Source organism: Pteronotus mesoamericanus, unplaced genomic scaffold, assembly GCF_021234165.1.
Source record: "Pteronotus mesoamericanus isolate MK-2021 breed Mesoamerican mustached bat unplaced genomic scaffold, CSHL_Meso_final contig_27, whole genome shotgun sequence".
Taxonomy (NCBI): domain Eukaryota; kingdom Metazoa; phylum Chordata; class Mammalia; order Chiroptera; family Mormoopidae; genus Pteronotus; species Pteronotus mesoamericanus.
This window is the reverse complement of record NW_026555115.1, coordinates 25106594-25128269: the sequence shown is the minus strand read 5'-3', so window position 1 is coordinate 25128269 and position 21676 is coordinate 25106594. Positions and strand designations below refer to the sequence as shown.

At 47.6% G+C, this 21676-nt stretch overlaps 1 protein-coding gene across 1 annotated transcript in view; it reads left to right on the top strand.

The window, feature by feature from the left end:
• Positions 1-21676, top strand: part of PDIA5 (protein disulfide isomerase family A member 5) — a 91289-nt gene that overhangs the window by 30611 nt on the left and 39002 nt on the right. Inside the window, exons 4-7 of the mRNA XM_054575206.1 lie at positions 10201-10284; positions 10537-10582; positions 14759-14851; positions 17870-17930. Of these exons, the coding sequence (XP_054431181.1) occupies positions 10201-10284; positions 10537-10582; positions 14759-14851; positions 17870-17930 (284 nt within the window). The remainder of the gene's footprint in view (positions 1-10200; positions 10285-10536; positions 10583-14758; positions 14852-17869; positions 17931-21676) is intronic.

Here is a 21676-nt window from a genome sequence, read left to right as displayed (position 1 = left end):
AGAAGTGTTAGCCCAGTAGCATTTGCTGTAGGCGTGTGTGTTTGTGCACGTGCATGCATGTTTGGCCTCATACCTCCAGGTTTATTTATATACCAACTTAATGGAAGAAACTGCTCTCTAGGGTCCCCAGTCCCTGGGCAATGGACCAGTACCAGTCTGTGGCCTGTTAGGAACCTGGCCACACAGCAGGAGGTGAGCTTGAATCATCCCAAAGCTCCCCCAGCCCCCTGCCGTGGAAAAATTATCTTCCACAAAACTTGGTGCCAAGTTGGTGATTGGGGACCGCTGTTCTAGATAGTTGGTGAGATTGTAGCTATTGGTGAATTCTAGTTCATAGTTGGTCTGGAAGTATTTTAGTCTCCCAGGCATGTCTCTGTCTCCAGCAGTTTGCCAGAAGTGCACTATGTGACTGGCAAAGTGACAAAGCCTGTTGGAGAGGACAGGATACTTTGGATTCTCCATAGCTGAGATGATGCCAGTTCTGCCTGATGGAGGCTTGTAAGTGGCAGAAGTGGGCATAAGAGCTTGGTTGTAGCTGTTCCATCTACCTGGGCCCACCCAGCAAGCATTCCCAAGCACTTGCCGTGTGCCCTGAGATGTACAGATGGGTAAGTGTCTTCACGTGTGCCAGGAGGAGGCCGACACCTAATCAGGAGACTGCAGTCCGGGTGAAAAGTGCTATAAATGGAGGCTATCTGTATAGAGTCACTTCATTTGCCTGGAAAGAACGCTTCACAGAGGAGGTGGGGCAAAGATCTCAGAGTATCAGGTCTTAATGTGCCCTGGCTCACCCGCCAGCAGCTCCTTGTGGTGTGGGGCCCTGAGCACTGCCTGCGGTCTGGCTGGTGGATATGGCGGCGACAGGCCTGCTGTTCCCTGGACGGACAAGGCTGAAAGGGGCCGGGGCGAGCCTGCAAAGACAGACTAGGACGATTAGAACACACTAATTCATTGGGAGACAATATAAAACTGCCAGTGGGAGAAATAATCCCATTGTGACTCTTGATGTGCTGAAATGAAAACCGAGGGGCACCTTAGAGCTTGTAAGAGGTAACCTTAAGACAAGAGGATGGGCTGCTCCATGCAGTTACCACTCAGTTTATCCCTGTAAAAGGAAGTATAAATTGAAATATTAAATAGTTTTTAAAATAGTTTAGAAGTACATGGATTGAGGAGCCATAATGGATTTGTTGGAAGCAGGAGTATCTCTGTTTGAAACCAGAGGCAGCCCAGGAGACAGAACTCCGGGCTCTAGTCCATGCAGGCCACCCTGGGTGGCAGTTCTCACAGACCAGTGTCACATGAGACTGCCAAGGGCAGGATCTGGCTCGGCCCTCCTGCTCCTAGACTTCTGACCTTCTGCCCTGTAAATCACTAGGGGGCCCCACTGTCTTAACTCGGGCCCTGTGATGACAGCTCTTGCTGTTGTCCTAAATGCGTTCAGCCTGTGTTTTTGAGTCTGAATGAGACGCTCTGGGGATGGGCAGAAGCTCTCTCAGGAGCTCTGTCTGTTGCCGTCTGCAGTGGAGTAAGTAGGTGGACTGGAGCCAACGTCTGCTCGCGTTTTATCTCAGCTGCTGTTAACTAGCAGGTGGGCAGCCAGGCGCACCTCCCCTCTCGTGGGCCCTCCGAGGCTCCCCAGCGCCCGTCCTTTCCCAGCTCTGCCTCCTGCCCTGCCAGCGGAGGGTTGGGGGCTGGGGTGGGGACACCAGGGCTTGGAGGGGGGTGACGGGGAAGGTCAGGAGTAAACAGTCCACTCTGTTTTTCCCCTTTAAAGGGCAAGTGAAGAGAAGGGCAGTAGTCCAGGATGAGAGACGGTAGTGCACTGGTGTGAGGCGTCTTTGGACGTGGATGGGAGTGGCATAATGGCAGAGACCTGGGTTGAAGGGTCAGCTTTGCTACTTGCTATCCCTGCTTGCTACTTGGATAGGACAGTTACCCTGAATCTGTTTCCTCATCTATAAAATGGACAATAATTATTTCTTCCTAGCCCCATGACGAGGGTCAGGTAAACAAAAGTTCTTTCTAGAATAGAAGTTAAATGTGAGATCCCATGCCACCATTGTTATTTTTCACCCGGGCAAGATTGTTCAGGGCATTTCAGGAAGCTGGAGGGGAATAATGGTGTTTGTTCTTCAACAGCTTTTTTCTTGGGTGAGGAGGCCTTGGTGGTTGTGAGAACGCCCCTGAAGGGTTTTGGGCATGAGAGTCAGCCCAGCTCGTGGGTGTTTTGCCCGGACCCTGAAGTAGTACAGGGTGCAGCGGAACTTGTAGGACTGCACGTCAGGAGGCCTGGCTCTGAGTCCAGGTTTTGATGGCAAACAGCTGTGGGACCTTTGACAAGTTGCTGCCCCTCTCTGGGCTTCTATTAATGTTTTGTGAAATGTGGAGTTAAATTTTCCAAATTGCACTCATCCATAAATAGCCTAATTCAAAAAATCTCAGAAGATGCCAGGCTTGGTGTGCAGTGTGTGTGTGTAAGTATGTGGTAGGGATGTGTCTTCTAGTCTTTTGGGGCCCTTTTTGTGTGGATGTCTCCCCATTTGGGGTATTTGCTTTTATATCTTTCCAGCCCTTCCCTCTGAGTGTCTTTCCTGTCTCCCCTTTGTTCCATGTCCCTTACTGGTTTTGATTGTTTCTTCCCTTCTCTGGTTCTGGCTGCCCATTCTTTTGGTCTTTTTCCTCCTCTCTTTTCTGTGTGGATATTTTTTCCCTCTTTATCGCTTTTCTGGCTCTTGCCTCCCTACTCATGAATACGTGCTTGCAGGCACATGTACCCCTCTGTGTTGGTCTTCTCCCCGGTTCCAGTAACTTGTGGCTGCGAGGTGTCAGTAGAGTGTCTGGCTTCTGTCCAGGGATTGGTCACCTCTCCCTGCCCCTCCCTCTACCCGCTGGCTCAGACCTCAGCAGCCACGCTCAGGTTGGCTGCTGGTAGTTGGCTGTTGATGGGTTGTATGTGAGGGAGTTGGTATTCCCCTCGTGCCCTGAAGCCTGGCTGGCATTGGAGCTCGGCCTTGGCGTGGAGCGCTGCTGTCTGGGCAGCTGAGCGGGAGCCAGCAGGCCGGAGCTGTGTCTGGTATCCTAATTCCTGGGGGCTGATTGTCACTGGGCTGAGGCTGCCCTGCCCATGCTCACTGCTTTCTTTTCTTGAGGGTTTAAGGTCATTACCTAACCACATTTTCCTTCTTCCCTACTCTCTTTGTTGCATCTGCTCTGTTTCCCCTGGAGCTGTGCTGCCTTCCCAGATCCAAGATTTGCGGCCTGCCAGGGTAGGCATAACGTATTTTGAAGTCCTATGTTTTCTTTAAAGAATGTTTGGATTTAGCATTTGCTCCTTTACATGTAAGCCTATTTAACATTACTTGCCATGGGACAGAGGAGACTCCCCAAAGGAGTGCTGTGTTGATGTGTCTTCCAATGCCTCCTGGCACACTGACAGGCACTCGCTGAGGAGTGGAGCCTTAGAATTGCTGTGCTGGGGAGGCAGGGGGAGGAGGAGAAGGCACGCTTCTCTCCCTCTATTCCCATTACTTTTACTAACTATGCTGCATAATTTATACTTTATTCTGTGCCTTCTTGAGGTAGGTACGAAGGAGAACAGCCAGGCCTGGGAGGACCCCTGCTGTACACAGCTAGTCCCTTCATCAGAGAGTGCAGCATGGCCGCCAAGGTCTGCCCAAGTTTAAGGCCCATTTATGCCAGGACTGTTTTCTGTTTCCTGCCTTGTGTCCTCCAGATACATTTGTTCATATTATCCTTGGTATTTGGCACCTGAAAGTCACTCTCACAGTATTTCTTGCTCACTTGCTCCTTGTCTCCCATTTTCTTCATGTCTCTGAACTGAGGGCACTTTCTTCCTTTCCTCTCCTACCAGCTTCAGGGGTAACAGGTCCATCTACTCAGAATCCCTCCATGTCAGACCTGGCAGGTGGGAGAAAGAGATTTACTCTTTCTTTGATGGGGAAACGGGACCCAGGGAGGCTGCGTTAGCCAGGGGTACCCAGTGGCCAAGACAGGCACGGGGCCTCGCCTCAGGTTCTTAGTGTAGGATACTTTTCCCCCGCTGCAGGAGGCCGCCGTGATTTGCATGGACGTAGGATGCTGAGTGGCTGAGCGAGGATCTGGCCAGGGGCCTAGGAGAGAGATGACGGAGGTTCAAATATTTCGGAGTCTCCACCTTCTGCCCTGAGTTCTGGCTCCTATTTTATCCACCAGCATAGAGGCAGCTTGTGTTGGTGCTTTAGTAATTCTTGACCCTGCAGAGGAATTGAAAGTTCCATTCAGCTCACAAGGACAACTCCAAATTTTGCAGCTCGGGAATCCAGGGGCCCTGCCAGTGGTCACGGGCTGGCTAATGGCAGGGCCAGATCTAGAAGCCATCAGTCACGCTGCTGGCAGTTGGGCTTTTCTCCAGGAGGGGCTGGTACATAGGATGCGACTTGGAAAATCCACATTCCCTCCCTTCCTGAGCCTCCAGTGCCTTGTTTCTTCCCTTTCTTCCTGCCTCCTCCACCCCTCCTTCATCCCTGAGTCTGACTCCCAGGAGTGGGAGTTGCCGCTCCCGTGGATGATCAGCCCTGCACCCGAAGATCTGGTAGACACGGCACCACACACCTGCAGCAGCCACTCCACACTTCTAGCCAGTCACCCCATGACAAATTCAAATGAGATGCCCATGTGCATGTGCTTGTCTGGGCCCAGGCTGGGAAGGGAAGTGTGTTCAGGCCTCTGAAATCATTTACTCCACATTCTCTGCAGAGGAGAGCCAAGGGCCATGGGATTGGATATTATGTGGCAGGTTGTGCAGAGGGAGGCTGGGCTCCAGCATCCCCAACAGAGTAGCAGGTTAGGCCCTTTTTTGCAGCTACTCTCCATGATCCATGGTGGTTTTCTGCCTCCCCCTCCATTCCTGCAAAGGGTCTCATTTCCTTGCTCACTGCCTATGGTCTCCTCTCCCCCTAGAGCCTTAGTCACTTGCTAGGGAAGGGAGAGAAAGAGGGAGGTAGCCAGTAGATCAATTAATTGTGCCTACTCTCTCAACCCAGAACCTTTTAAGTCCCTGTGCTTGGGCAATTTCTCTCTCCTGAACTCTTATGGCTTTTATTGTCCGTAGTGCACAGTTAGTGCACATACCCACACACACACACATTCTGAGAGACAGAATTGTCTGTGAGAGGGGAGCTGATCTGACCGAGGAGTGTCCAGAAGTGTCACCTGGTGGGATTCCTGGAGCTCCGTAGACAGATCCTGGGGCCCAGAAAGCCAGCAGTGCAGAGGCTCCTCCCAAGCAGCAACAAGACAGCATCAGTCATTCACTCATTCCCTCAGGTGAGTATAGAGTGCCTGCTTGGTGCCAGCTGCTCTTGTGACCCAGGGGAAACAGCCGTGAACAAAACAAAGCCCTCACCTTCATGGAGCAAACTTTTTGATGGGGGTGACTGTCAGTGGACACGCTGGCCAGATGTGGAGATGCGCGGTGGAGAGAGACGGCAGGGAAGGGAGTGCTGGAGGTGGATGGCAGAGGTGCTCAGAGAACACAGGAAGCTGCCTGCACGCCCCGCCCACCCCTGTGAGGATGTATGCATTTGCATGTGTGTATGTGCTTAGGGGATAGGGGAGAATCCTTGGGGAGTGTTGTAGAACCCGAGGGGGGAAGAAGATTGCATGGAGTCTTCAACAACGAGTCCTGTGGCAGAGGCAGAGCTGTGATTAACTCTTCTGGAGTTGGGACCACAGGCTGCAGGCGGGGGTCCACACTGAGAAACAAGCCTCCCAGATCCACTCAGGCAAGTTGGCCAGTTTGGAGCATTGCTCCTAAGCCTGGCCTGGCCTCAAAGGGGATCCAGGGCTGCAGAAGACTTTCCCAGGGAGTGGGTTCCAGCAGAGCAGGCAGGAATGGGGTTCTGGGATAACTCTGAACCCAGTCACTCCTCTCTGATTTGTGACAACCCCTGCCAGCCAGGCTCGATGGAAGAGAGAGCCAGCACGGGGTGGCTCTTCTCCCCTCCAGTGGCTGCCTGGCAGAGTCTGAGTGGCCACCACAGGCACAACTGGATGCAGGGTGCGGTGGAGGGAGGCCCACGGTGGTTTGATTCCTTCTCCAGGTGCTGTTTGTTGTTGCACTTGAGTGGATGGAAGGTGGTCACAGAAACAGTTGAGTGCAGCCAAACAAAGCTGGCCTAAGAGAGTGCCAAGGAACAGTTGTAAACATCCTTAGTTGAGCCCTGTCTTCTGGGGAATTAACTCAGGCCGAGGAAGTGCACCGCAGCCACAGTTGTTCTCAGACAAACCTACTTCCTGTCTGTGTAGCTTTGCCACAGCCTGCAGGATGGGGCAGACCCAGACTCTAAGAGCTGTTGTCCGTGGAGGCATGGGTGGCATCTCCACAGGGCTTCCCGGGAAGTTTCCAGCAACGGTGCAGTGGGCTGCCCTTACAGCAGCCTTCTTTTTCTTTTATTTTTTTATGGTTTAATTTTTCATTGAGATATAATTCACATATAATGTGTGTTTCAGGTGTCCAACATGATTCCATATTTGTATATATTGTGAAATGATCACCACAATAAGTCTAGTGATCATCTATCATGATATAGTTACAATTTTTTTTCATTGTTTACTGAGAACTTTTAAGATCTACTTTTTTAGTAACTTTATTTTTTTCTTTTTTTAAATTGTCTCAATTTTCCCCTCTTTGTCTATCTCCAACCAGCACCCTCATTCCTTCTGGCAGTCCCCATCCCCTTTAGTTCATGTCCTTGGGTCATGCATATAAGTTCTTTGGCTTCTCTATTTCCTACACTAGTCTTAATATCTCCCTAATGTTCATAGTTTTGATCTTCTTTTTCTTAAATAAGTCCCTTTAACATTTCATATAATAATGGCTTGGTGATGATGAACTCCTTTAGCTTTACCTTGCCTGGGAAGCACTTTATCTGCCCTTCCATTCTAAATGATAGCTTTGCTGGATAGAATTATCTGGGTTGTAGTTTGTTGTTTTTTTATCACTTTGAATACCTCTTGCCAGTCCCTTCTTGCCTGCAAAGTTTCTTTTCAGAAATTAGCTGACAGTTATATAGAAACTCTTTTGTAGGTAACTCTCTCCTTTTCTCTTCCTGCTTTTAAGATTCTCTCTTTATCTTTAACCTTTGGCATTTTAATTATAATGTGTTTTAGTGTTGTCCTGTTTGTGTCCATCTTGTTTGGGACTCTCTGCTTCCTGGACTTGTATGTCTATTTCCTTCACCAAATTAGGGAAGTTTTCTTTCATTATTTTTTCAAATAAGTTTCAGTTTCTTGCTTTCTCTTCTCTTTCTGGCACCCCTATGATTCGAATGTTGGTACATTTGAAGATGTCCCAGAGGCTCCTTAACTGGTCATTGTTTTTTTTTTGTTTTGTTTTGTTTTTGGATTCTTTTTCTTGCTGTTCTGATTGAATGTTTTTTTCTTCTTTATGTTCCAAATTATTGATTTCATTCACAGCTTCGTGCACTCCACTGTTAGTTCCCTGTAAATTTTTCTGTATTTCACTTAGTGTAACCTTCATTTCTGCCTGGGCCTTTTTTATGTTGCTGAAGTGCCCAGTGAGTTCCTTGAGCATCCTAATAACCAATGTTTTGAATTCTGCATCTGATAGATTGCTTATCTCCATTTCATTTAGTTCTGTTTCTGGAGTTTTGCTCTGTTCTTTCATTTGGGCCATATTCCTTTTGTCTCCTCATTTTGATGGCCTCCCTGTGTTTGTTTATGTGTATTAGATAGAGCTTCTTTGACTTCATATCTTAGTAGCTTGGCCAATTGTAAAAAAGTGTACCAGTAAGTTGGATGGGGTGGAGCCTTAGGTAATCACCAGGGTAGGGCAACCGGCATCACTGCTCTGTGGCTCTGTGTGGCGGAGGGCTCAGAGAGGGGACAGTGCCACTGCCTGGCCTATGGAGGTTTGTCCTGGAGGAAGCTGTCCCCGGTACTCATCCAATGTCAGACACTCAGTTTCTCCCCCTATGCCACTGATGCCCTTCCAGCTGTTGCCCTTGTGCTAAATCCCAGAGCGGGTGGGTCTGCATAAGTCCTGAGACCTTTGGGGGCCCTTTAAGAGGAGTCTCCTGAGAATCCTGCAGTTTCTTCTGCTGCCCCCAACCTCCACTGGTTTTTACAGCTAGAAGTTATGGGGACTTATCTTCCTGGCTCTGGAATCCTGAGCTGGGTGGTCTGGTGTGGGGCTGGGATCCCTCGCTCCCAAGGTATCCCTCCCGATTTTTATCCACCACTTGAGGGCGTGGGCCTGCCAGTTCTGTGTCTCCACACATCTCCACCCTGCCTACCTGCCTAGATGAATGTGGCTTCTTTAATTCCTTGATTGTTGGACTTCCATACAGCTCGATTTCCTGATGATTCTGGATGATATTTGTTTTGTAGCCTAGTTGTAATTTTTGCTGTGGTTTTGCGAGGAGGCAGGCCATGTTTGCCTATACCTCCATTTTGACAGGCACTGGCCTTCTGGTGTATACTCTCAGCCCTCTGGGTCTCCTTCCCACCCCCAGCTTATCCCTTTTTTCTGGAACCCTATTTTAAGATGCCCTCACCACCTTGGAGGAGCAACCATTGCAATGTCATTAGCCCTTCCTTTCTGAATGCATCATGCGTTTCTGAGTTCCCGCTATTCGCTAGGCCTGAGGCTGGGAGCTGCAGGTTGCAGCGGCACAGTGATGGCTGCCACAGGCAGGACTGAACAGAGAGGGAAAGGCCTGGGGTCAGAGGGCGGGGGGGCTGGCGGGTAGCTCTGCTAGTGCCTGACACCCCCCTCTCTGACCCACGCACACCTCTCTAGGAAAACATGGTTCATTTTAAATCTAAGAAGACTTAAAATGAGGTTCCACAGTTTTGTTTGTGCATTGATGAGTGTTGCTTAGAATTGAGCTGAATGGCTTAATTAATCCATCTGTTCTGGGGCTGGTGCACAGCTGTGTGAAGCTGATGGCTATAAAAGGCAGTGAGGTATGTAAACAGGTAGGAGATGAAAGGACTTCCCTCAGATGGCCTTCATACCTGGAAAAACAAAGTTTCTCATGTAGTGTAGTCAGCAGAGGCCAGTCCACTCGGATCTGGGGAGAGGGCCCTAAAGCAAGGAGCAGAGCCCTGCATGGGTGGGGTGGCTGGCTGCCTTTGCTGGCTGTTGGGCACACTTGGCTGAGTGTGGTGAGATCGTGGGGAATATATGAGAGCAGGTGAGGTCTCTGAGGCGGGGGTTGGCATAGGGCACAGGGGAAGCCCAGCCTCATGGAGCTGGGAGAGAGGAGGAGGAGTCAGGATGGTGGCAGGCATCGGATTACTCGGGGGCTTCTTTAAAACACAATTGCTCCAGTGTCCACGCAGTTTTGATTCTGTAGGCCTGGCATGGGGCTGAGTGTTTGTATTTCTAACAGTTTCCTGGGTGATGCCGAGACTGCTAGTCCAAGGGCCACACTTTGAGGTACATTGGTCTAACAGGAAGGTAACCACGACTTGATGAGATCATGCGTGAACACTTTATAAACAGTGAATGGCATCTGACAGACAATTTTTATTAGAAGAATTGCGAGAGGGCGATTATTGCAGACTCGAGTGCTTCACTGAAGTTTTTCCCATTCTCCTTTTGACTTTTGTCAGTTCCTGGTCAGATTTCAAAATTCTTTTAATATTGTAGAACTTTCCTCCTATCCTGTTCAGATGGTCTGTAGCAGGTGGCATATGGCACACTTTGGAGCTTGAAAAAAAACCCTTGCTCGGGCCCCAGGCAGAGATTCTGAAGTAGTGATCTGGGGATGGGCATGAAATCAGAATTTTTTGAACTTCCCCAGGTGATTCTAATGAGCAGCCAGGATTGGGAACCACCAATCTATACTGAGTTTATTTTTCTTCTTAGAATGGGCTGTCCGCCCCCTAAGCATCTGGTGCACTTCCTTTGTCTGGCCCTCCCAGTGTTGCCCCTGATGACTAGTGATACAGCCCCCGCAACCGCTGGTCCATCTTTCCTGATCAGTCCATGTCGTCGTGGTTACTCTGCTCCTTCCAGTTCTCTGAGAACCCATCTACAGTCAGGTCTCACTTGCTATTGAGAATTCCAAGTTACTGGGTTTATTCTTTGGCCACCGGCAGATTTTACTTTGTCGATACCTTTGTGAAAGCCACAGACAACAAATGGTTCTTGACATTTGTGTCTTTCAGTGACACAGAGAGTAGAAAGTTATGCAAGAAGATGAAAGTTGACCTGAGCCCAAAGGACAAAAAGGTTGAATTATTCCATTACCAGTAAGTACACATGGTCATTTCCAATTTCCAAGTAAGCACTGAAAGCTTTTATTGGTATTCTCATTGAACAGGAGTTGTTAGTTAGATTAATTTTATTTCTGAATGATTTTTTTCTGTTTACAATTATTTCTTTTTAAAAAAATGTTGAACTGTGTTCAATGGCTGAATCTTATTAAGATGCTGCAGGAAACCAAAGGTACGTCTCTTTACAGCCATTTCTAAAGTTAATACCTTTTTCTCCTTGTTTGACAGGGATGGTGCATTTCATACTGAATATAACCGAGCTGTGACATTTAAGGTAAATTTACCTCCCTCGTTCTCAGCAGAGCTGGTGTTTGAATGGATGCCAAAAGTCTGGCAGCTTCTCTCTGAAAGAAGGAAGGGCAGAGTGCACAAATAGCTCTTCTGAAGGACCTGAGGGATTCTTATCTCTAGAGCTTATGTCAGCAGAATATCTGGGAAAGTTTGTAACTGTTAATACAATAGGGATGACCAGACTTGTGGTTAGTCTGTGACTCTATTAGCAGTTAGACAGGTGACGTCACACCTCTCCCCTCCAAAGGCCCAAGTCTCCCTTTGCTGTGGCTTCAGGCCCTCCCTCTTCTCTGCAGCAGTGCCCACAGTGGCTGCCCACGTGCTGGAGGGGGCTTGCTCTGCCCAGGTTAGCATACTATGTAGGACACCGGCAGGTTGGCACCTGCAGGCAGATGCAGCTTGTTCCAGATGAGATGCTGATGTCACCAAGATTTTCCCTGCTCCAAATCCAATTTAGAAGTTGACAGAAAAACATTAGTGAACATGAATATGGAGATCCTGTGACCTGCAGATGCTGTTTTATTATCACAAAGTCGCTGCCCTGAGCCCTTCTCCTGCCCTTGGATTCTGCTCCTTCACATATGCATTTCCTTCCTCAAACCAGCCTTTTTCTGCCTCTGGTCCAGGCAGCGCTCCCCTGCCCTGGCTGGCGCCATGTATTTCTTCTGTTCCCAAATCTGCTGATCTCACTCATTCTGACCTTCCTGCTTCCCAGACGGGGTTCGGCCCTGTACTCCTCTCTGTCTCTCCCCATCTGTGTCTCCTTCCGTTCCTGCATGTCTGTCCATCAGGTCCTGCAGCTGTCAGTGCCCCGTCCCCACCAGCTCCCTGGTCATCTCTTGTTTATCCTCTAGCACTGCTTCATTTTTCAGTTGCCTCAGCTTTTATGTGCTATAGATTCAGCCTGATTACACATCATCTTGACACCCACTTAGGAACTTAGAGACAATTCTATCAATTAAAGTTGCTTAACCCCTCTTATTCTGTGTTAAGATGTCAGCTGAGTAAGAGAACATGTGCTCCCCCAGAACAAGATTTAGCTGGGTGGGGTGGGGAAAGTGCCTATATGCTGAGAGATAGATGGGGATTGTGGGGGACGGCGGGGGCTTCTGTTTTTGGAAGTCGTGTTCAGTGTGTATTTAGCCATCCCTCTGAGAAGTCTATATTGTGATTTTGGACCAGGGGATAGCAGCTGCTCAGAACTGTAGTAGCAGGAAAGGAGTGAGGAGCCCTGGTGATCTGAGCTTGCCTGGGTGGGGTGGCCGAGTCCTGGCCTTCATTCACTTCCTTACAAAGACTAGGAAGTGTACAGTTTCATTCTTCAGTGATTTGTACATCAATAAACTGGAGATGTGGGCAGAGCATTATACCAGGGCAGAGTCTTGGTGGAGAGAGGGCTTCCTTGGCCCCAGAGCCCCCAAAGCCTGCAGGGCCATCAGGGATAGGGTAGAGTCCCTGAAGGTCTCCAGGGCAGGGGGAAGTGATGTAGTGTTCCCGTGACTGCCTGACAACTCTGCTTTTCTGCAGGAGCAGCCAAGACTAAGGCCCTCGTTGGTCATGGATTAGTTTTCCTTTCTGGGTTTCCTCCTGGGCCTCTGGCTCCAGAGGGATGGAGGTGGGGTGCAGTCTCGGGCTCATGCACTGACTATTGTTGCTGTCATCCTGTACAACTTAGCAGGGGCCTGGTCACAGGGAATATGCTTTAGCCCCTAAAGAGGCCAGAGGCCAGATAAATGAAGTTAAAGAGCAGGAAATTCAGAGGGAACTTCTTGTGTAAGTGGCCTTCTGGTTGTCAGCAGTCTGCCCCCCAGAATCCTCCCTGTGTATAAGTGGTAAAGACCAAAGGTGTCTAGAAACTAAAATTCAGGTGGCTCTCTCATGACATTCTCCCAGGCTCTTTAGCTATAAGTGGAGTTTCCCTGGAATGAAGTCACCATTAAGGTGCAGCTTTTGGGCCATTTCCCTGGGATCAGAGCACCCAGAATAGGAAGGCTGAGAGTGGGGCTCCAGGTGCTGCTCCCTGCAGACTTTTCCACCCAGGATCTTGTCAGTTAGAACACTTTGGAGAAAAACCTATGAATGGGATTTTTCAACTTCAATTAAGGAAGAATAATATCTACCTGAAAAGCAAAATATTGCCAATATGAATGTTTCAGTTGTTACATTAAAAAAGGCTATTTCCTCCCTGGCCAGGCGGCTCAGTTGATTGAAGTGTTATCCCGTACCAAAAGGCTGTAGGTTCGGTGCCCGGTCCGCATGTGTCCAGGAGGCAACCAGTTGATGTTTCTCTCTCCACCCCTGCCTCCCCCCCGCCCTGCCTCTGTCACTGAAATTAACAAACATATCCTAGGGCGAGGATTAAAACTAATAATAATAATAATTGAAAAAGAGGCTATTTCTTTCCTTTTTTCATCTATATCCATCTTTTCTCCTTGATGCTGCGGTGGGGTGGAGGGCATGGGGCAGCTACGTTAACCCTTTGACAGGCTCATGCTGGTATGAGACAGGAGCCCTCCAGCATGGTAGTTCCTACCTAGTTTGGGTTTCTCATCCCACTGACAGTCACCTGAAAGCCACAGACCCTCTCCTTGGAAACTGCACATGCATACATTAAGGTCAGTGTTTTCATATGGGTCTAGGGTTTCACAGGCTCTTGAAGTCAGTCCAGTGTGCACCCTAGATTGAGACCCCCCTGCACCAGCTTTTCTGTAACAGTATGCAGATAGGCACCTATAAACATGCTTCTCACATGGCCCTGCAGGTGCCCCTGCAGCTGTGGGTGAGTATGGGTCTCAGGACGGCCCTGCCAGTTTCATTTTGACTTGTACTGTTGCTATGAAGCTTTGACAAAGGACTGGGAAAGGGCAGATCTGCCTTTGCCATGGTGGAAATGGCCCTTCTCTTGCCAGGAGGTGTTTCAGAGCTCCATTTGGATGGACAGAAAGCACTCTCTGAGTGAAATCCTATGAAGTCTTGGCTGTTGCTCATTCTCCCATAACAGCTCTTTCCAAATAGCAGTTTCCAGAAATTATAAGCCTCACTGGTTGTCCGTGTGTGACAGTGGACAGGCTAACCGCGTAGCCTCACTAAGATGGTCTTTCCTTTTCTCACCCCAGACCTCCCTTCCTCCCCCAACATGCTAATGGACACACGTAATTGGTCATGTCCTCCTTGGAGCTTGATCAAAGTGGACAAAAGTAACAGAATCTTGAATCAAATTGGGGGATACTGAGGGTTCTGTCTGTTGAAATGAAGGCCACAACTCCCCTCCAGGGTAGAGGAGGAGGCTGGCTGGTTTCTGGTACCCATTCTTGGTTCTTAGTCATTTCCCAGAATGACTGAGAGGAGAGGGAGTGCTGCGTCTGTCCTGGACCCAGGAAGTGTGATAGGAGGAGAAGGGAGTGGCGGGATGTGCCCCTGTTCCATGCCCCATGTGTGTCTTCTCCAAGGGGAGCAGAGATCTGAGTCAGTTGTCCACATGACAAAGGCTAGTTAAGTCCTTTATCTTGAAGCTCTTTGTCATATGTTCATCCTGGATTGTCTAGAAAGGGGTCCAAGGAGAGAAGTGCAGCAACCAGCTAACCACAGAGTTGAGCCCCCTGCCCTGGGGCTTACTGTTCAAGCTCCACAGAGGAGGATCAGGATTTAACGCATTCTCAAGCCAGTTTAGATCATGAAATAGCAAGCAGGCTACAAGTAGGTGTGATTACCTGCCTATGTGGTTGACATTTTTTGTGGCTGCATGAAAGTCTCTACTTTGGACAGGACTGAAAACCTGTATTCAAAGTAATCAGGGAGACTTTCGGGAGGAGGTGAGATTTAGTAGAAGCACAAGTGTGTCTCTGGTTTGAATAAGCCAACTAATTGTCTCAAATTTCCCTTTTTTGGTCCATGAAGAAGCATAGTAGGTATGGATCAGCCGACCAGAGTAAGGTTTCATGTGACTGAAAAATCCTGGTGGGGATGGTAGGGATGATGGGGTGCATTTTTAGGGCCCTTAGCAGGGATGGAATGGCACACTCCCAAGCACGAGCCCGTATGCCACATGAAGTTCCATTCCAGGCACTTGGGTGTCCAGGCAGGGAAACAGGCTGGATCCCGATTCCCCCACATCCCCCTTTTCCTGACTAAATTCACTTTTGCCTTCTTTCTTCTTCAGTCCATAGTGGCCTTTCTGAAGGACCCCAAAGGGCCCCCACTGTGGGAGGAAGATCCTGGAGCCAAAGATGTTGTCCATATTGACAGTGAAAAGGTAATATATTTCCCATCAATTCTGATGGATGCTAGAGCTTCCCCGGAACCAGTTTCCCAAAGAGAGGTGCCCAAGGAACTGAGAAATGGGAGTGGTCCCTGGCCAGCTATGCCGTCCTCCAAGGGAGCTGGGCCAGGGCCCTCATATCTGATGCTCCTTCCCGGCCTCATGATGGAACCAGCAGATCACAGGCTCGCTGCCTGAGAGCTTCTTCCATTCTTTGCTCTTATTTAATGTATTTTAACATTTTTAGCATTTTCTTATTATATAATCTGGTGGTTGTTGGATTTGGCTTTGTGTTTTTCCTTTTTTTTAAGTTTTTTTTGTTCTTTAAGAAGAATCTGGGAGGCTTGGGTCAGGTCTCTACGATTCTGAGTCATTGTGTAACTTTGAACAAATTATTTACCCTCTTAAGCTTCATTTTTGGGGTTTGGCCAGGATGGGAGGTTGGAGGGGTGGAAGGGTAGTTCTGATTTATTGTCTCCATACAATCGTGACCCTCCTTTGGAAGCCTGCCCATCTGACCTTAATGTGCATCTATATCCCTGTGTACCTGTATGTGCATCATGCTCTTACTTGCTTGGCTGTGCCTTCACACAGGGATGGGCAGGAACTTCTTTTTGACATTTCAAAGGGTCTGTGGAGCAAGAAGTGCTTTTTTTGTAGATGGAGGGAGAATGTCCGTTCTTATCTTGGCAACATCAAATGCACCTTTTATCTTCCTATGCCTCTCTTCCTCTTTCATTTAAAATTATTGGCTATTATTAATACCCCAAAGGAAAGCGATGCCATTTATACTTTGTGGAGGACGGGGCCTTGTGTAATCATCGCAGGCTAACCAATTGGGTCTGTGGTGATTGGAGTGAGGGGCCGGACCTCAGTGTTTCTCTAGGATAGAAAGTGCCAGTATCAGCAGCTAGATGATAGAGCCCTTTTAAGAAAAATATAAATATAGTTAGTACACAATCTCATGTTGGTTATATTTGTTTCAGGTTATTATATAATGTTCAGCATTTTTATACCATGTGATCACCCCCACTAAATCCTTTATAAAAACCACTTTGGGGGCAAGGAAAGAGGGTCAGGTGCCAGGAGGTGGGGGGACCTGTGCCTGTATGTAAAAGTGAACGACTTAAAAGGATTGCTGGTCCTGGGTGGATTTTGTGGTAATATGTAGTTTTACCCATTGTTCATTGGTAGCCTGGCACCTCCTTCCCCCAATATGTGCATGTCCCCAGACTCCTAAGATTACTCTTCTGTGACTAGAAATATATACACACATACATGCACACAATGCACACACTGGAATACTACTCAGTCATAAGAAAAGATGAAATACTGCCATTTTTGACAACACAGATGGATCTTGAGAATATCATGCTAAACGAAATAAGACAGATGGAAAAACCACCACATGATTTCACTCATGTGGTATATAAAACAGAAAGCAACAAACATAGCAAACAAGCAAAGAAAAAAACTCATAGACAATACTTTAGTGGTTGCCAGAGGGAAAGGGGAGTTGAGGGGATAGTAAAGAGTAAAAGCGACAAATATATGGTGACAGAAGGAGACTGGACTTTGGGTGGAAACACACAATGCAGTGTACACATGATGTATTATAGAAGTGTACACTTGAAACTTATATAATCTTATTAACCAGTGTCACCCCAATAAATTTAATAATATTTTAAAAAGAGTGTCTTTACCCTCAGTTATATATCTTCAGAATTTATTACAAAATGTTTTAAATTCCCAAAAATATTTGTAATTTTCATATAGCTGAAAAATTATAAGTAATACATATTTGTTATTGAAAATTTAGAAAATATAGCTTTAATGTAAAGGAAAGAAAAAATTCACCCCACCTTTCCCTTTGAGAAGTGCCATCGCTGCTATTTTCTGTAGCTTTTTAGGTTTTCAACATAATGCAGTACATATATATTAACAAAAGTGTCATTAGATGTTATATGCTGTTTCGCCCCTACCACTTAATGTAATGTGCACATATTATTGTGACATTAAATATTCCTCTTTGTAGTTTATAATGATGTAGCAATATTACATTGTGTGGGATGTACCATCATCTATTTACTTAATGTCTTGTTGCTGCCACAAAGCTGCATTTTGAAATTTCCTCTTATTTTCCTTATTATTCAGAAGAGAAAAACTTTAATTTTCTTCTATGTAAACGGGTTAGAGGAGCTTATTTTAATCAAAATGTGCTGTCATGGTGCTGCTTTGCAGTCCTTAATAGATTTGTTTTTTCCCGAACATCATTGACTCTTATTGGAAAAATGGTCTCCAACCCTGCTTTACACAGAAGTCTCTCCATTAGCACTGTTATGATCTTTGTCTTTTTACTTTCATTATATTTATTTAATCAGTAATTATATATTGCCTAATAATATGTCAGGAACTGTTCTAAAGGATTTACAAACACAAACGATTGGTTTAGCTTGTAACCTCCTGGGGGTGGGGGCACATGTTTCGTCCTGTGCCCCCAGTGGACATGGACGGTGGTGGCAGGAGCGTGGGGAAGAGATCAGCAGGCGTAGGTTAACCCTGTGTCTGGCCAAGTCGGGCCTATATGAAGGCAGCCACCCACCACAACACCACTGCACTGTAGACCACATGAAGAGGGGCAGCCTAGCTGACAGCCTCATGTGGCATAAAAAGCTTCCCGCAGACTTTTAATTGTTCAGGTGTTGCCGAAAGTAAAGCTGGTAGCCTGGTCCTATTCAGTCATCCCAACAGGTGGCCTTGGGAAGGCCATTTGTCTGCTCAGGGTCTCAGTTTCCTCATCTGTAACATGTAAGAGTGGTCTAGAATAGATCGTCACTAGGGTTCTTTCAGCCCCTGCATACCATGACCCTGTGCTACAGCGCACGACCGCGCATCAGACAGTGGGATTTCTGAAGTGCTCGCCTGCTCCCCACACCACTGTGAGCCCCAGGCGGATGGGACCTCTGTCACTGACTTGTGTGTGACCTGTGGTCTTCTCTGTTTGTGCCTCAGGACTTCCGACGACTTCTGAAGAAGGAAGAGAAGCCAGTCCTGATGATGTTTTATGCCCCCTGTGAGTGACCTTTCTCTTTTGGGCTAGAGTTAGTTGTTCAGGTTCTTGGTGGGGCAGCTGGGGATTGTGAAGGGGGGGCACTGGGAACAGGCCCCAGGCCTTGCACTTAGAGCACCTAATCACACTGCTCACCCGATCTCACCATCTGTGCCTCTTTTCCTTCATCTTGGCCTTCCGTCTGGCTTTCTTCCCTTCCTGTTTCCACATCAGTTTTTCTTTCACTATAAGTGGCATCCTTCTGCCCTGTTCACCCAGAGGTCCGCCCAGCAACAACACAGGTTTCCTCTCAGGTATCCTGCCTTCCCTCACCCCTCTGCCTCCTGGGGGGCTGAAGCCCCCTTCCTGCCAGCTCTGTGCTTGGTGGAGCCACGCTTCAGTCTCGATGTGCTCTTCAGGGTGCTGCTGCTGCTGCAGTGCACCCCCCAGAGCCTGGCCAGCCTCAGGGTAGCTGCCCCTCCAGCTCTGGGTCCTGCACACCTCTGCTGGTGCCACCTGGGAGGGGAGCAGGGGTCAGAACCAGGAAGAAGGTGGCTCGGTATTTGTGTTCAGTTTCTATATGAGGGAAGAGGCCATGGGAATAGCAAAGGATCGTTGAGATGACAACCAGGAGACCTGGGTTCTAATTCCAGGTGTGCCACCAATGAGCTGGGTGACCTTGGTCAGATCCTTCACCTCTCTGTTACTCAGTTTCCATTTATGTAAGAGAAAGGACTGGGTCAGAGAATTGGCCTTCAAACTTTTTGACTGAATTGCACAGTAATTTTTTTTCATGGCAATCCGGTACTGTAAGTATACATAAATTGCATACAAACAAGTTGAAACGAAAGTTTTTACAAAACCATACTAACCTTTACTATATCTTCCAGATATAGTGCACACTGATATTTTCTTTTTTTATTCTGTTTTATTAAAAGAAGTCATTGGTTTTTCCTACTACTTCATAACCTTCTAATAAAGGGTCAGCAAACCCTGGCCCCTAGGCTGGCTGCCCTCTTTTATAAATTAATTTTTGTTGAAACACAGCTACATCCATTCATTTACATGTTGTCTGTGGCTGCTTTCAAGCTACCACAGCAGAGCTGGGTACTTGACCATATGTCCTGCAAAGCCTCAGATATCTCCTGTCTGGACCACCCCTGTAGTCTTGCGGGTCCTGACTCACATTAAAAAACCCTGGGCTAGAGCCTGTGGGAGGTCCTTAGTTAGACATGTGACTCTGTGAACTGCACATGCTCTTCAGGAGGCCCAAGGCCTAAGGGCTGGAGAAAGAGGGGCTATGGGTGGTGGGAGTGCCCAGGCATGTTTTTGGCTCGGGTGGGTATCCTGAGCTGTGGCACTGGGGTTCTGTTTACTCTTGAAAGCCTGCCTCTAGGCTCCCCTCCTGAGAAGTTCTTTGAGCAAAAGAACTCTTCACATCCTCGCCTTGGGGACCATGCCTTCCTGGCTGATGCCCTTCTGTGGGGTCCTGGTGTTTGTGCCTGACTTGGGCCTGTGGCTTGTTCACTATGGAAACAGCCTCTCTCAGCTCATGTTGATTGCTGGGTGGCCCCTACCCGACCTCCCTCCAAATACCTTGCCTGCCTGTGGAGAGAGGCCCTGGTGTCCCACTTCCTGTGAGATCTGGCTCTGCCTAGAATGGTCTGTACTTTAACCCTGGGTCATTTTCTCTGTTAATGTTCACAACTGAAGGCTCTCACTGCCTTTGGGTTTCTTCACCCCAAACACAATCAAAGGATCAGAGCCCTTAAAGACTTACCAGTTAGAAAATTGGTGTGTATCCCAGGATTAAGCTGAATTATGAGGCCATGAGGCTTGAGTGCATGAGTATAATAAAAGGACAACTTTGCTCATTAAAAGCAACTACAACAGACTTCCAGCCAAGATGGAGGCGTAGGTAGATATACTTTGCTTCCTCATACAACCAAAAGAAGGACAACAGCCAATTTAAAAATTTTAAAAAACCCAAAAAACAGAACTGCCAGAGAATCGAACTGTTTGGAAGTCCAACAGCCAAGGAGTTAAAGAAGAAACATTCATCCAGACCAGTAGTAAGGGTGGAGATGGGCAGTTGGGACAGAAAAGATATGCGTCAAGGCAGCAGCTGGCTGATCAGGCAGGCGAGGTGGAGGCTGGCGGACTGGGCAGTCCCACATTCATGCGTGGGTAAACTGGGAAGGAACAACGGGGGAATGACACAGACCATGCAACCCAGGATTCCAGGGCAGGGAAATAAAGCCTCAAAACCCCTGACTGTAAAAACTAGTAGGGGTTGCAGCAGTCGGAAAAACTCCCAGTCTCACAGGACAGTCTGTTGGAAGGTCCCCCAGGGTCCTAGAATGTACACAAACCCTCCCACCTGGGAATCCATGCTAGAAGGGCCCAATTCACTTGTGGGTAGTGGAGGAAGTGCCTGAAAATGGGGCAAGAGCCAAGCAAACAGCATTGTTCCCTCTCTGACTGCACCCCCACATAACAGTGCCACAATGCAGCAAAGTGGGTTGCCCCGCCCCAGTGAATACCTAAGGCCCTACCCCTCGTTATGAGGTGCGCTGAGATAAAGAAGTAATGACCCAAATAAAAGAACAGATCAAAACTCCAGAAAAAGGACTAAGCAACAAGGAGATAGCCAATCTGTCAGATTCAGAGTTCAAGACACTGGTAATCAGGATGCCTACAGAAATGATTGAGTATGGCCGCAAAAAAAAGAGGAAGAAGTGAAGGCTATAGAAAGTGAAATAAAAATATACAAGGAACCAACAGTGAAGGGAAGGAGACCGAGACTCAAATTAATGATTTGGAACAGAAGGAAGAAATAAACAGCTGGAACGGAATGAAGAAACACGGATTCAAAAAAATGAGGAGAGGCTTAGGAACCTCCAGAATAACTTTAAACATTCCAACATCCGAATCATAGGGGTGCTAGAAGGAGAAGAGGAAGAGCACAGAATTGAAAGCTTAATTGGAAAAATAATGAAGGAGGACTTCCCCAGTCTGGCAAAGGACATAGACTTCCAGGAGATCCAGGAAGCTCAGAGGGTCCCAAAGAAGTTTGACCCAATGAGGAACATACCAAGGCACATCATAATTACATTACCCAAGATTAAAGATAAGGAAAGAATCTTAAAAGCAGCAAGAGAAAAGGAGACAGTTACCTACAAAGGAGTTCCCATAAGACTATCAGCTGATTTCTCCAAAGAAACCTTTCAGGCAAGAAAGGGCTGGCAAGAAGTATTTGAAGTCATGAAAGGCAAGGACCTATATCCAAGATTACTGTCTCCAGCAAAGCTATCATTTAGAATGGAAGGGCAGATAAAGTGCTTCCCAGACAAGGTCAAGTTAAAGGAGTTCATCATCACCAAGCCCTTATTATATGAAATGTTAAAGGGACTTATCTAAGAAAAAGACCAAAACTATGAACAGTAAAATGACAACAAACTCACAACTATCAACAACTGAACCTAAAAAAACAAACCAACTAAGCCAAACAACTAGAACAGGAACAGAATCATAGATACGAGATCACAGGGAGGGTTATCAACTGGGAGGGGAAAGGGAAAGAAGGGGGGAAAGGTACAGGGAGTAAAAAGCATAATTGGTAGGTAGAAAATAGACAGGGAGAGGTGAAGGATGGTATAGGAAATGGAGAAGCCAAAGAACTTATATGCACAACACATGGACAGGGACTAAGGAGGGGAGGAACCCTGACAGAAGAGATGCCTTCTGAGAGCAGATGCCTTGGCTTTGCC